Genomic DNA, 14,683 nt, shown 5'->3' with positions numbered 1-14,683 from the left:
CGAGGTCGCACGCAGAGCTTCTCTTATCGATTTCCTGTAGGCAGCATCCAGAAAGGATGCGCGGAGTGTTGCACACGGATTGCTGCCACATCATGTAACTCGCAGCTTGCTTAAAGGATAGCTAATTGGGTTCCACGTGCGAGCAAAGCAAATTGCTTACATTGTGTGAAATGACAACGGTGCTCCAGACAGTACGATTCAAATGCCTTCCTCGCCGGTCAACTGGCTCCGGCCACCTGCTTGTCCACCATCGGTGGCCGGGCTTTCAGCCGCTACGCCCCGAAACTCTGGAACTCTCTCCCTCTACCCCTCCGCCTCGCTCCGTTCCTTCCCCATCTTCAGGTCATGCCTGCAGATCTTCCTCTTCGACCGAACGTGCCTAGAGACATCTCCCCCCACCCCTCCGCCCAGCTCAGTTTCGTGCTCCGCCACTGTCAAGTGCTCTGGGACGCTAACCTGCGTGAGAGGGCGCTGCATAAATGCAAGTCGTTGTACACGTTTGAATCAAAGTACCATTTAAGGTTAATCGGTACATAACGAAACAGAAATGGTCTTTGAGCCCATTTAGCTCATCCAATTGTCATAGATCTTCATTTTAGGCTCCATCCAATATTGCTTTGTTTCCCTCTCCCTTCGGACTCTGGTACTTGGCTCTTATTCCCTCCGGACGCAAGGTTTCACCAGGATTTTAGCCCTGTGCTGTGCGTGCGCTGTCGATGACTGGGACCGAAACCAGTTGAAGGCAGAGAAAAATGCGTTTGAGAACGCGCTGAATGGAAATTGAATGATGGATTGTCAGTAACAACATGAGGGACTGTTCCCTTTAAAGATGTACGCAAAGTAAGTGGAGTGTTAATGATCAGTAGGTTTTTATTGTGCGAGTGGAAATATTACAAGGAGAGCCAGCTGCACTCATCATTATGTCCCTCACTCTGGGGTATCCACTCATTCAGGCTGTACCTTATATCCTGCGCTATTGTTCTTAAGTAGATACTTATCTTTCTATTTTTGAAGTTATTAATTAGCGCAGCATGAAGTGCTTTCATTCAGAGGCTGTTCCAGATACCCACTACACCGGGGAGGCNAAAAAAAATCTCCTCGTTTCTAGTCTTCTTGAGGCTTTCAAGTTTTAATGCTGTCTGGTTTTGTACTTGCCACATGCTGTCTGCTCCTGCCTCTAAGATCCTGTTTACATCTCATCATTTGTTAAAAGCTGAATGGTGTTCCCATTTTTTTTCTCCTAATGTGAATGTGTTCAGCTTTTGCAGCTGCTCCCCATAACGTGTCCAGCTGACTCCAGAATCATCCTCTCCGCTCTGCTGTGAACCTCAATTCTTTTGAATTACCCTTTACCAATGAACAATCTCCAGATGCTGACAAACTCATTTGAGAACAATTGCAACACGTGTAGAGGTACAGAGCACATTATGAATGTGTAGTCCTGTAGTGTAGTGGTTAGAGCTCGCGCCTCGCAAGCGAGAGGACCCAGGTTCTATTTCCGGGTGTATTGAAACCTTAGACTAGTTTCCTTACTCCACATGTCTCTTATTTATCTAGCAGTAAGTAGGAATCCTGTTGTCAGTCGATTGACTTATTGCTTTTCCGGAGGTAATAATCCCTTAAAAAAAAATTATTTGGTCACTCAATCCACAACTGTTTGTGAGATACTGCTGTGCACAATTGGCCATATATTTACAGTGTATTCTGTGAAGCGCTTTGAGATGTCTCAACGAAATGATAAGGCGCTTCATTAAATGCAATTACTTTGAATGGACAGTAAAAGTATTTACCTTTAGCATGCCAACCAGGCTCAGGTAATCATTTTTATTCAAGACTTTTATGTTTTACAACACCGAAACAAACTAATGTGGTAATAAATTAATCTTATGTTCATACATCCAGTAGGTTGGAATAAATATGCCTCCTGCTGTCAAATGTGGGCAGTAAATTTGTAATTTTAATATTATGTACTGCTCTTCCAGACTATTTTAAAAGTTCCAAATAAGATTAATGTTTGGGATGTAAAGGGTTGTTGGCGAGGTTGTGCAAGGTGTGAAAATTTAAATGTCACTCATTTTTAAAAAAAATCTTTATTCAAGTCCACCCTTGGCTAAATTCACCTTTTCCCATGAAGCCAGACACTAGTTCTCATAATGACTCGATAATCTACGACCTGGAACCTAATTATATGGAGAGACAGTGAAAGAAATGTCAGCGTATCACACCAGTCCATTCCTCTAATTATCCAGTGTCGGTGTTAGAAAGGTCAGGATATCACACTGCTTTACTCATCAGCAGTTATTCTGTTGATACAGTCAACGGTGTGAGAAATGTCATTACTTGTATTTTCAAGCTTTCTGTCTATAATTGTTCTTTTCTTTCCAGTTCTTTATATTTTTTGCTCTTATTTTCATTGGTGAGCATTCCTGGGTAAGATATCGCACAGACTACAGCATCTTAACCATGTAGATTTCTGCCACCCAACCTTAGTAGAGGGTGCCTTTACAGTACCATAGAAATTAACGGCACAGAAGGGCACACTAGCGTCATATAAATTTTTTTTGCTGGGAAAAAGACCAAGGACTATCCAGTTCACCTTTCACTGTCCTGGCAGTCGCACGTCATGTCCCAAACTACATACTGTGTACCAAGATATTGTTTCCCAATAGAAATCAAGACTTTCTGCTCCCACCATCTCTCTAGCGAGCCTGTTCCACACATTTACTGCTCGCTCACTGAAGTAGTGTTTCCGCAGATTTGTTCTGAATTTTGACCCCTTTCAATCGCGGGCCGTGGTAGAGATGTTTAATTGGGAACTAGCGTGACCCCACTAGAGAATTGGGATAACTGTTCTTGGCTGGCGTATTTCTATGTATCGACTAATTTACTGGGTTTTAATTTGAGTCAATGATTTCTTTGCCAGTGGTCTGCAATGTCAAATGTACTTGTAAGGAACAAGGCAAAGTGCTATCGATTTCTGTTGGATTATCATGGGGTGCAAGTGCATAAAATGTAACTGATCCACCCGTACGTGTTGCCTTGCACCTTGTCCTGTTCTCTCCCACCCCATAACCCTCCCAGAGCTTACTCTTCCTAATGTTGCCCAGAATCTAGTGATATCCGCTTCATGTTGACCGACCACATTTCTGTGAGTAGTTTTAAGAATAATAATCCTTGCATTCGAGACGTCTCAAAGCGCTTCACAGAATATACTGTAAAGTGAATTGACTATATTTTGTGAGCACAGTGCAGCAGCCAATTGTGCACAGCAGTGGTCCACAAACAGTCATGGAATGAGTGACCAAATTTTTTTTTTTTTAAGGGATTATTTATTACCCCTGGAAAAAGAATCCGCCAATTGACTAACAACTGGGATCCTACTTACTGCTTGGTAAATGGAGGCGCGTATGTGGAGTAAGGAAACTTGCCCAATGTTTTGCCCTGCCCAACCGGGAATCGAGCGCTCTAACCACTGGGCTATAGTTGACCCCCTCGTAATTCCGTTTCCTCCTTTACCTGTGTTGTCCTGCGCAGCACAGAGGGAGACAGATCACCAAAAATCGCCATTGGTTTGGTATACAGATTTTTTTTCCCCGTTGTGGTGGTTTATTTGGAAAATACTGCAATAATCAAAAGAAATGTCCCCGCTCGGGTGCTTTTCCACCTCCAGCATTTTAATCAGTAATCAGCGATACAGGAAATCTACAGAAAATTAGTTAAACGTAGCAATGGTAGAAAAAACGATGCCATAGTCTGAAAGCTGCTACAGTTTCTCTCAAATACTTAAAGGGGCTTAAATAGGAACGACATTGTGAATCTCCTTCTTAGCGATAGATCAAACACAGGAGGCCAGAACCTTTTATCTGATGTTTACAGTCTGAACTTATAAAAATATGCACATACTTCCCTGTATAAAATTGTTGTAAAGGCTCCGAGTCGAATTCCAAGTCTTCGAAACAGCACATTTCCCATCAATACGGCCACAAACGCGTTTACATAAGAAACCGAGCACACTTCTGAACCCTTGGATCTGTGTGNTTTTTTTAATATACGCTTCCTGTTAAATGGAGCCCAGAAACCCGGCACAGAAACAAGACATTAACATCAGCTGGGACAGAGAAGGGAGCGTCCTACAAAACACTTGGTCTTCTTAGTCTAAAAAGAATCTAGGGACCATAATTCTTGTTTCAGTTTCCTGTTGTCTCAGTGGTCACACCGCTTGGATGTTCCTTTGACCGGTTTTAGGCTGAAGTCCCCACAATGATAATGTGGTCCCATCGCCTCGCTGGCTCTTGCTGTCCCGAGCTCTTTCACCGTTGCCTCAATTGGCTTCGTCGTGTTTGGCGTCAGGAGAGCCCAGAACGGTGGATTGAATTTCCAGTGCTATCGTTTTGTCCGGGTTACTCTCCGGCTCCCAGTGCTTGACGAATGGAGGATAGATAATGTGGAGGGAGAGAGATGAATCCTTATTCTGCATGCATATTGTCAAAGGGCCATGCTCTGTGTTGAGTGTCTTTCTTGTGGACCTGAAACTGTGAAGGGCTAAGATACTTATTGCCACCAACAGCACGCAGGAAGCCAAGCCCGTGACAAATTGTGTTCTTGCCTCGCTGGCCACAGTGGGAAAGGTGGTGGCTTTGGTCCTGATATTGATGCAGGATATCTCAGCGTGGAGACTCGCACTCGACACACGGAGACAGATGGAGTAATCAGTTAGGGGCTGTAGATGAGTCAGGTTATATCTGTGAATGCCAGCTAGGAGCCGAGCTGAGAAGGCGGATTGCAAACTATTGTTGTTGTTGTTGTTTGCCAGGGTGGACCAAGTGATATTTGACGATATGATGTTCGAGGTGGTTGTCCATGAGACCTGGATGTGGTGCGTTCCCACCTCCTGCGCGTAGAACTCAATGTTTTCATTACCGTTTGGAAAGAATCCATTCACTCTGATGGCAACACTTTTGGTGTCAGCCCCAACCAGGTTGTGAGCCACACAGGTATAGAGTCCGGCTTCACCCAGCGTCACGTTTAAGATCCTCAGAGTTCCTTCAGGCCGCACTCTGTATTTGCTGGTGCCGGTGTAAGCCAGAAGCTTGTTACCGGATGGAGTCACCCAGTAAATCTCCGGATCGGGTTCAGCAAAAGCCCGGCAGTGAAGAGAGACTGATTCTGAGACTCCCACATCGAGGTGCGAGGGAAACGTGCCGGAGGAGATGAGAGGGAGGCAGCGGTCGGCCATTTCCCTGAAAGGGACATCTCTCAGATTCCGTCTTTTGAACTCCGGTGGCTCCACACAGAAGGTGGACAGCGGCTCGATGAAGCGGATGTGGTTCTCGTTGGTGTTCACCCAACGGATGACACAGTCGCATCGGATGGGGTTGCTGTGGATGCTGATCTCCTGGAGTTTGGACAGAGACTCGATGGTCTGTTTGTATAAGGCACTCAGCGCATTGTTGTTCAACATGAGGGTTTCCATTTGAGGAATGAGGCGGAATGCATTGGGGTGAATGTACGAAAGCTTGGGGTTGTTGGTCACCTCCAGTTTGGTCAGTTCTGGGAGATTGTCTAAAGCGAACTTATCGATGGAGATCAGTTCCTCCATGTTGTTGATACCCAACTCCTTGAGCTGAAGCATGTCAGTGAAATCGTTCTGTTGGATCCTTTGAATGGGATTTTTGTTCAGATCCAAAAACTTGAGACCGGGGACTTTCTGTAGTGCCATCCTAGGCACCGTGACCAACTTGTTATCGTAAAACGAAATGCTGTCTAAGTTCTCCAGGCCCTCAAGGGCATAGTCTGAGATTTCCCTCAGGCCCATTCCAGTCAATACCAAGCTTCGCAGGTTGGTCAGAGTCCTGAAGTTCATGTCCTGGATCACGTCCACTGTATTCTCTCCTACCATCAGGATCTCCAACCTGGGTACGGCTTCAAACCAAAGCCTGTCAAGGTTTCTCAATCGATTGGAGTTAAGATGGAGTCGAAGGAGGTTCTGCAGCCCCCTGAAGGCTCCGGCAGAAATGGTGCTCAGCTGGTTGTGGTTTAAGTAGAGTTCCTGAAGGTTGGTGAGGCCGGAAAAACAATCTTCCGATAGCTCAGTCAGCTGGTTCTCTTCTAAGTGGAGCACCAAGAGCTGTGATGTGTTTTTCAAGGTGAAGTCTTCGATCCTGGAGAAAGCATTCTGGGACAGGTCTAGCTCAGTCAGGTTCACCAGGTAACTTAGCTCTCTCGACGTGACTTTATCCACTCTGTTCCTCTGCAGTAATAAAGTTTGTGTTCCTTCGGGCAGGTTGTCTGGGATTTGAGACATCATAAAGTCATTGCAGTCTACTGTAGGAGCCTCCCTGTACATCGACCTTGGAGTAAACCAAGGCCTTATCTCACACACACACAAATGCGGGCATCTGACTTTCCACGGTATCGCCTGAGTTAAGGAAACAGCCGCCAAGCTAATAAGCAAATATTCCTTTAGAAGCATTTTTTTTTCTCTCTGATTTGCAACCGACTGAAGAATTGAGATTCCTTCGCAGAGCAGTTAGCGATCGTTGGGATGAGCTGTCATTGAATCAACAGCCTGGAACTTGCTGAGCTCTTAAATGTCAAGAGGGCATTTTCTGTTTGTTGTACCCAAGAAGATTAAAAAAAACAGGCAAGGTTTTTTTTTGCACCAGCTCCGAGATATCAACCACACTTCACAGGCAGAGGCCCATGCTGTTCCATTAGTGCCAGATTTCCTCCTGAGAGTGTCTTTCACATAATTCGACTTCCAAAGAGAGCAGGGGATTGCATTTAAGTGATTGATTGATTGATTGATTGATTGATACTCTGCCTTCTGGGGTTTGGTCCTGAAACAGAATAATGTTCTGCATTAGTGAACTGCCATTTTTCTTTTTTTTTTTCTCTTTTTTTTTGCAAAAAGTTGTTTTTATTCAAAAGCCGTTTATATTTATATGTGGGTGAGTTGAAACTATTGATTAATCAGCACAGTTAGTGATGTGATCAATACTGCGTTCGCCTCACCGAGGGAATGTTGCTGCGGTTTCTGCAAATCGATACACAAAATATCCATGTTTCAGGCTCTGTGCAACACACACGCGGTGAAAAAAATTCCCAATTAAGTCGTGCCAACGGGAGCTGCATTATGTTATCCGTAAAATATACAGTCAATTCACTTACAGTATATTCTATAAAAGCGCTCTGAGATGACTCGATGACGTGATATCAAATGCAAGGATTATTATTACTGTTGTTATTAAAAAAAATCACGCAGAGGGCTCTGTGGTCGCTGTCTTTACACACTTGTCCTTAGCATCCAATTAAATGCAGTTGGATGAAAGCTTTTTCTCTCTCTCTCTCTCTTTGAGGGTCCCGATTGAAATTGGGTACAGAGTCAGAGGGCTATAGTTTCAAGCTCCCTGTCAGGTCTTGAGGTCATAGTCCAGGCTGACAGCGCGGTGCAGTGTTGGGGTGGGGGGGATAGAAACTTACAGCACCGAAGGAGGCCATTCGCCCCATCGTGCCTGTGACCGCTCTTTGAAAGAGCTACCGACTAGTCCCACACTCCCTATCTCTTACCCCATCGCCCTGCACATTTTTCCTTTTTAAATACCTATCCAATTCCCTTTTGAAAGCTACTGTCAAATCTGCTTTCAGTCAGTGCCTTCCTGACCATAACAACCACATCCTTCCGATCAGACCTCAAACCCAGCTCATATCTGCTTGATCTTCAGGAGAATGTTTAAGATCCATGACTCATTTTGAAAGGAGAAGAGAGTTTTTCCAATTGTCACCCCCCAACTGTCCTTGGGTTCCTAAATTGGTCAATCACTTCATGACTGTAGGTTGGATATCGGGACGTCCTCCTGACGTGAAAGGCGCTATGCAAATGTAATTTGTTGTTGTGTAATGTGCCATTTGTTTGCTTGCAAAAACAGTCACTACACTCGACAACAATTCCCAATACAGTGATTTGAGAGTCTGACAGGATCAGGCACACTATGCAAATACAAGTTCTAGTTTGCCTTGATTGAATAAGTGCATTTTGCTTTCTTCGTTCTTCTAATTGCCTCTCAGGACATGGCTAATGCAGGATTTGTCCCTGACAACAGTCTGCTCAGATTGTGGAGTTGTCACAGGATCGTGCGATCGCCCCAATAGAGCACTTTAATCAACAGCACGGAGGAACATAATTAGGCAATAAAATGTAAGATGGGCCTTGCTGGGTTTATGATCATCAGAGCGGTCCATTAATTACAGGAAGTTTGTCAGTAGGATGAGAGAACTTGCTTTAACATTCTCACACATCTGCCTGGATTCATAGATCTGTCTGAATACAACCATTAACATTCAGTCATTGAGGCCCTTGCAACATCAGTGTTCATTCTGCGTAGGTTAGAATAGGAATAAAAAATTGAGGTAATTGGGTAATTTTATCTCTATTTCCTGCTTTAAATTGTATTGAAAAAATACTAGTTTCTGGATACGGTGAGAAGTGTGTCATCCCCTATCTTCCCTTGATATTTACAGCACCAGAAGAAGGCCAATCGGCTCATCTTGTACTGGCTTTATAAATGGAATCTTGTTGTTGTTGTTGTTGGCTCTTCGACCCACGTGACAACAACAATTTGCACTTTTACACCGGGTAAATATCTCGACGTGTACTTCACAGAGAGAGGGTGAGGGGAGGGGGAGAGACACTGAGAAGGGAGGAAAGACTGTGGGGAGCAATGAGCAGCGAGGAGATGAAGGAAATTTTCAAGAGCGTCGACCCAGTGGCAAGGGTCAAAGAGAAACGTTTCAAGAAGCTTCTGAAGGCAGGGAGAGCAGGAATAAGGCAAAGGAAGTTTGGCAGAGAGTTCTGGGCAAACTCAAGCCCCCGGTCAGGACTTGAGCTCATCGTCGTGGCTGACAGTCCAGTGTTGGGGGGAAATGCCTTGAGATCAGACCTCAGCGCGCAAACCCAGAACTGGCTGCCTTCGCCACGTGAGAGTTGAGTTGAAAAGGGATGAGATGCGGTAAATGGAATCTGTTCTTATTCAACGCCTCTCTCAAGGCAACGTGTTCTGATTCCGAAGGAGCCCGGCTTAATTGCCCCAGTAAATTGCCTCCTGCCGTGCCTGGCTGCTTGGAATCACAGCTGCCCTGTGAAGCGCCTCCTTATTACAAAGCTGTTATTTCCTGATATTTCCATTAGTGGGAGCAATGCTCCGGGACAGCCTCTCCTTGAGGGATTCGACGACCTGATTGCTTTATGCAAATGCCTTTCTCTTTTTAAATCTCCGTGCGTTTGACCTCAGGAGCGGAGAATAGGGTAACCTCAGCTCTTTCGGAATAAATGGAATCCCCTCCCCAAGCTTACGTGACGAGCTGGTGCTCACTGTTTTGGCTCCGCGTGAAAGTCCTATCTCAGCCGTCCGTCTCTCTCTGTTTCTCTGTCTCTCTACCTTTCAATCCATCTATAAAAATAATAATAATCCTTGCATTTGATACAGTGCCTTATCATGTCGTCGAGTTCATGCACAGCAATGGCAACTTGGACTCTGCTTTGCTTATTCAATGTGCTGAGAGAGATTATAAACCACAGGTGGCATTTCACAGAAGATGAAACTTTCTGAAACGCAATGATATTAATAAAATAATAATAACTTAGCGTCCGTATAGAGCCTTCCACGTGACATTGAACATCTCACAGCGTTCCACTGAAAAGAATCGAATGGAAATGGAAGTGAATGTTGTGGTTGTAGGGTAAAGGCGGCAGGCAATCTGTGCCGTAAACAACGATGAGATGAGTTTCAAATGGATTTGAATTGGGGATTAATAATAATAATCCTTGGATTTGATACAGCACCTTATCAGGTTTTCGAGACGTCTCAAAGTGCTTCACAGGATATACTGTAAAGTGGAGTGTGTGTATTTTGTGAGCGAAATCTGGGTGACGAGGGGAATATTAGGTAGGGATATCACGTATTATTATTCCTGATGGTTATGATTAAATTTTCTACAGAAGCCGAAGAGAGTAATCTAAAGAGAAAATATCTAACTCTGGCCAGCTGAATCCGGGGATAACATTTCCCTGGGAGTTCCTGACAGGATTCGATCATCTCTCCTTATCCATCAACGCCTCTAGCACCTTGTCATTATATAGTGCTGTTCATGTCCCCCCCCCCCCACAAAAAACAGTCTCAAAGCTATTACCAAGGTATGTGACCTGTTGCTTGAGTTAAGACCAACACAAAAGCAAGTTGAGTAATAACTCTCTTTGGAGGAGCACGAGGAAACGGCTGAATAAAGCACCAATAATTCATTGAAACCACAGCACAGGAGAGCACATTTAGCCATCCAGCCCAAAGCCATTGCTTTTCAAAATCGTTTTGATTTGCGCCTTCTCTTTCTCCCGCTTTCAAAACCCTGTTAGAACAATAATAATCCTTGCATTTGATACAGCGCCTTATCACATTTTTGGGACGTTTCTAAAGTGGATTGATGTGTATTTTTTGGGCGAAACGCTGAGGCCAATTTGCGCACAGCGGCGTCCCGCCATCAGTCGTGGATTGAGTGACTCAATCATCATTTTTTTTAAGGGATTATTACAGCTGGAAAGCGATCCGCCAATCGACTAACAACCGGGTTCCTACTTACTGTTAGGTAAACAGTGTTACTTGGCTGAGGTTTCACACAGCCTGGGAATCGAACCCAGGTCCTCTCGCTTGCGAGGCGAGCGCTCTAACCATTACACTTAGAGGACTCCCACCAGTTTAACAACAAACCGTTTCTCTTTGAGGCCCCGGGCTGCTGTGCTTCGGCAGTTGTGCGTGGTGTATGGAGAATGTGACTGTAGACGATGGAGGGGGGAAAGGGGGCTCTCTCTCGGGCCTCCGTGCAGCTTTGTGATCAAACAGATAAGTTTTATTCAGAATAAAATGTGCCGCGGAGATAAAAGCCAATCCAACGTTAATTATTTACGGCCTGGTGACAAGCTGAAAGCATTCCTCGGAAAGTCGACAGCGGTCATCGAGGTCACCGCTGGCTTTTTTTTAATCAGTGGCGGTGAGGCCTTTGCCACAGCGTGTGTTAAATACGCAGCAGAAGGTCAGACGAGATGGCTGTAATTTTGGAAAGCCGGGTCACGCAATTTGTTGGAACCGCCGGCCTTTACCTCCTGGGACGTGAAGTTCACACCCAAACCAGACAAGAAGGGAACGGTGACTGACCACTTAGCCTGACGGGAGCGCAATGATTCAGTGGGTTAAGAGTTGCCGCTCTTTCACTGCAGTCACACGGGCTCCAATTCAACCCACGCGCTCTCGAACGTGTCGTCTCTCTCCTCTCTCACTCTCTGTTGGGGATGTGGGTGCAGAGGACACTCAGACCTGGACTGAGCGGTGTAGAGCAGGCCCGGTCCTTTCATTACACTGTCACATAGGCCGGTGATCGACGGCTGGAAACCGATTACTAGAAAGCGTGGCTGAGGCCGGGACATCGGGACTTATTTAAGATGTTATATTCCGTAGAATATGATACAGTCAAATTCAAAATAAAATAAGTCAAATCACTGTGGTGTGTTCTGTCAAGTGCTTCGAGACGTCTCAATGACGTGATAAGGCGCTACATCAAATACAAGGAGGATTATTGAGCAGCTTGACGCTATACTGGATGGATGTTTGTTCTGGAAGAATGAAATCGAATGGGCAGACGCAACCCAAATCCAACTTGCGCTCGCTTTCTCTCTCCGGGACTTAAATTTAAAAAAAGTCGTCTGTTCAACTGTCGCCTCCTTAAATCTTCTCCCTTCGCAGTGCTCCCTGTCATATTTTTGAATCCTGAATTCTATAACGAGAACCATCTTGAACTGACTGATCTTTGTTGCTATCTCACTCGGGTGCTTTTTTTTGTACATGTTAAAACGCTGGAGGCGTTCATTCTAAATGACTTGGTTCAAAGCCACACAGGAAGAATGTGTGAGCGATTCAAACACTCTGAGCTCAGGAGTATTTTACCGTGCGTGGGTTTAACGAGGTGAAGGATCAGCGATTTCGAGAGAGTCGGAACACAGAGCAGTGAATGCCAGCAATGAGATAATAATAATAATCCTTGCATTTAATATAGCGCCTTATCACATTGGAAGGACGTCTCAAAGTACCCCACAGCTTGTATTGTAAAGCGGATTGATTGTATTTTTGAAGGCAAACGCGGCTGCCAATTGCGCACAGCAGTGTCCCACAGACACCCGTAGAGGGAATGACTAACTCTATTTGTAGGGATTGTTGGCCAGGACACTGGGAGAGAGAGAAACTCAATTCTCTCTTCGAACAGCGCCGCAGGATCTTTACCATCCATCTGAACAGGCAGACTGGACCCCGGGTTTAACATCTCATTCCAAACGATGAAACCAAATAAAAATAAGAGCTCTAGTGCATTTCCCCCCGACACATTCCCAGGGACGGGAGGCCGGAAGATAGGAGGGAGCTGTCAGAGGTATTTGTCAGACTGGCTTTGAAAGCTGAGCAGAATTTAGCGAGAGAGTTGCAGGGAGCGAGGGCAAGGTTTGTGGAGCTCATATTGCATTTTGAGGGACTTGTGATAAGGTAATTGCATTTCAGAGTTGGGGCTGTTTTTTGTTTTTAAGGAGAGTAAATAGGGCCTCAGTAACAATACAGAGAATGACTGAGTTAGGATATATTGGTTATTTTTAACCAGGGCATTGACAGCTCTGCACTCAGGGTCAGGGTGAGCCCTGGTGATGGCGATAGATTGCCTTTGCAAACCCATAGAAGGCTGACGTGACGGGGGCTGGTGAGTGTAAATCAGATCCCAGGCTTTTCATGTGCTGAGCAGCTTCTGGTGCTCAAAGGCTTTCTGACATGCAATCAGAAAATGTAGGCCCTTATTGATTTCCATTCTCTGCGCTAATGACAACAGCCATATTTCTGATGTTCCTTGGCCATAATCCTTACACGGAATCTCTTGTTACGAACATAAAAATAGCAACCCTCTTCTCTAAAAAATGTCACATTTTATCTCTGCGGTTGGTGGAAACGCAGGTTTGAGGCCCTGGGGAGTAAAGTCCCCTCTGGTGGGACTGACTATCTGTCTGACTTACAGCTAATCCTGAATACTACACAGAGATACAGGATATTTTGAGCTAACTATCTTCTTTCAGTGGGCTGTTACTCTGTGTGTGTGTGTGTGTGTATATGGCTCTCTCACTCTCCCTCTAACAGCCTAGCTTGCCAGACAGCGCTATTGTTGGCAAGCTATGCGGTTTTAGCTGGTTAGACTCCAGCGGTTTCCCCAAACCACACTCTGGGCTCCCCCCAAGCCTTGGCTCTTGCCAACCTGCGCCTATTACTTTCTAGGATAAGGCAAGCATGATGTGTCCCTCCAGGGAGAGAGAGAGAGAGAGAGAGAGAGAGAGCGCATTCCATTCCAATAATCTATCTCAGGGTCTTCCATGTGTGGGTGGGATGCCTGGAAATCTCAATGCCCCAGAAAGTGATCCGCCAATCAACTAACAACCGGGTTCCTACTTACTGCTAGATAAACAGAGGCGCATGGAATAAGGAAACTTGTCTAATGTTTCGCTCCGGCCGGGAATTGAACCCGGGTCCTCTCGTCTGCGAGGCGAGCTCTCTAACCACTGAGCGACAGGACTCCACGGGTTTAGGGGTTGTGCTTTCTTCCGTTATTGTCATGAAGCAGAAATGTTTTCTCAAATGAGGATGTCAGAGGAGAGGATGATGAAGGCTTATTGTTTTCCTTCGTGGCAGATGGATTCTCAGAGAATGATGGCTTCGTTCTATTCACTAAAGCCACTATGATCAGGCGAGCAGATTGTTTTGACTAACATTGCCAGCTGGTCCTGACGGGATACCTGCTCTCCCATCGCACGCACTTCACATATGGCGCGAATGGAGAAGTAATTAGCTTTGTTTTTCTTACCCAGCTACCTAACTCCTTTCCCTAAATCTTCTTTTAATGGCGAATTAATCAAACTCGCATCCTAGAAGGTTCGCTGCCTTCTGTCTCCCTGGCACAACAGAAAATGAGATCATTAAACACATAACTCAAAATAACAAATGACACCAGGCATTAATTCACCAGACAGCGATTCATAGAATCGGTTCAATATTTGACGTTAACTATCTTGTAAAGCAATGCTATGGGTTGAAAGGGCCGGTGTCTGCAAATTACACAGACTGCAAGACCAGAAATTCCACCTTAACTTGCGAGATTGTGTTGGCTTAAAGTGTGAAGTTTCCTTACTCCACACGCCCCTGCTTACCAAGCAGTAAGTAGGAACCCACTTGTTAGTCGAGTGGCAGATCGCTTTTCTGAACCTAAATCTCCCTTCGAAAAATTATATTTAAAAAAAAGTTTGGTCACTCAATCCACGACTGTTTGTGAGGTCACTGCTGTGCGCAATTGGCTGCCGCATTTCGCCCACAAAATATACAGTTAATTCACTTTACAGTATATTCTCTGAGGCGCTTCGAGACGTCTTGAAGATGTGATAAGGTGCTATATCAAATGCAAGGATTATTATTATTATTGGGTGAACACGCGCTTTCCATTTGCCAGCAGTAGAATTCAATCATTCAGTCCATGTTCCCAACTCTTAATTTATCTCCCAACAAGTGGATCCAGTCTCATTACTGATGGTAGTCTCCCCAAAGGCAAGTCCAAATAGACC

At 45.1% G+C, this 14,683-nt stretch overlaps 1 protein-coding gene across 1 annotated transcript; it reads right to left on the bottom strand.

The window, feature by feature from the left end:
* Positions 1 to 3,653: 3,653 nt before the first annotated feature.
* On the bottom strand, positions 3,654 to 14,024 carry LOC103182439 (leucine-rich repeat neuronal protein 1). Its single transcript, XM_007899460.2, has 2 exons — positions 13,933 to 14,024; positions 3,654 to 6,839 (listed from the first exon to the last, which is right to left on the bottom strand). Exon 2 carries the CDS (start codon positions 6,470 to 6,472, stop codon positions 4,322 to 4,324), a length of 2,151 nt encoding a protein of 716 aa, XP_007897651.1. The 5' UTR covers positions 6,473 to 6,839; positions 13,933 to 14,024; the 3' UTR covers positions 3,654 to 4,321.
* Between the last annotated feature and the right edge of the window lie 659 nt (positions 14,025 to 14,683).

Source organism: Callorhinchus milii, unplaced genomic scaffold, assembly GCF_018977255.1.
Source record: "Callorhinchus milii isolate IMCB2004 unplaced genomic scaffold, IMCB_Cmil_1.0 Scaffold19, whole genome shotgun sequence".
Classification (NCBI taxonomy): domain Eukaryota; kingdom Metazoa; phylum Chordata; class Chondrichthyes; order Chimaeriformes; family Callorhinchidae; genus Callorhinchus; species Callorhinchus milii.
This window is presented reverse-complemented; position numbering and strand designations above follow the sequence as displayed.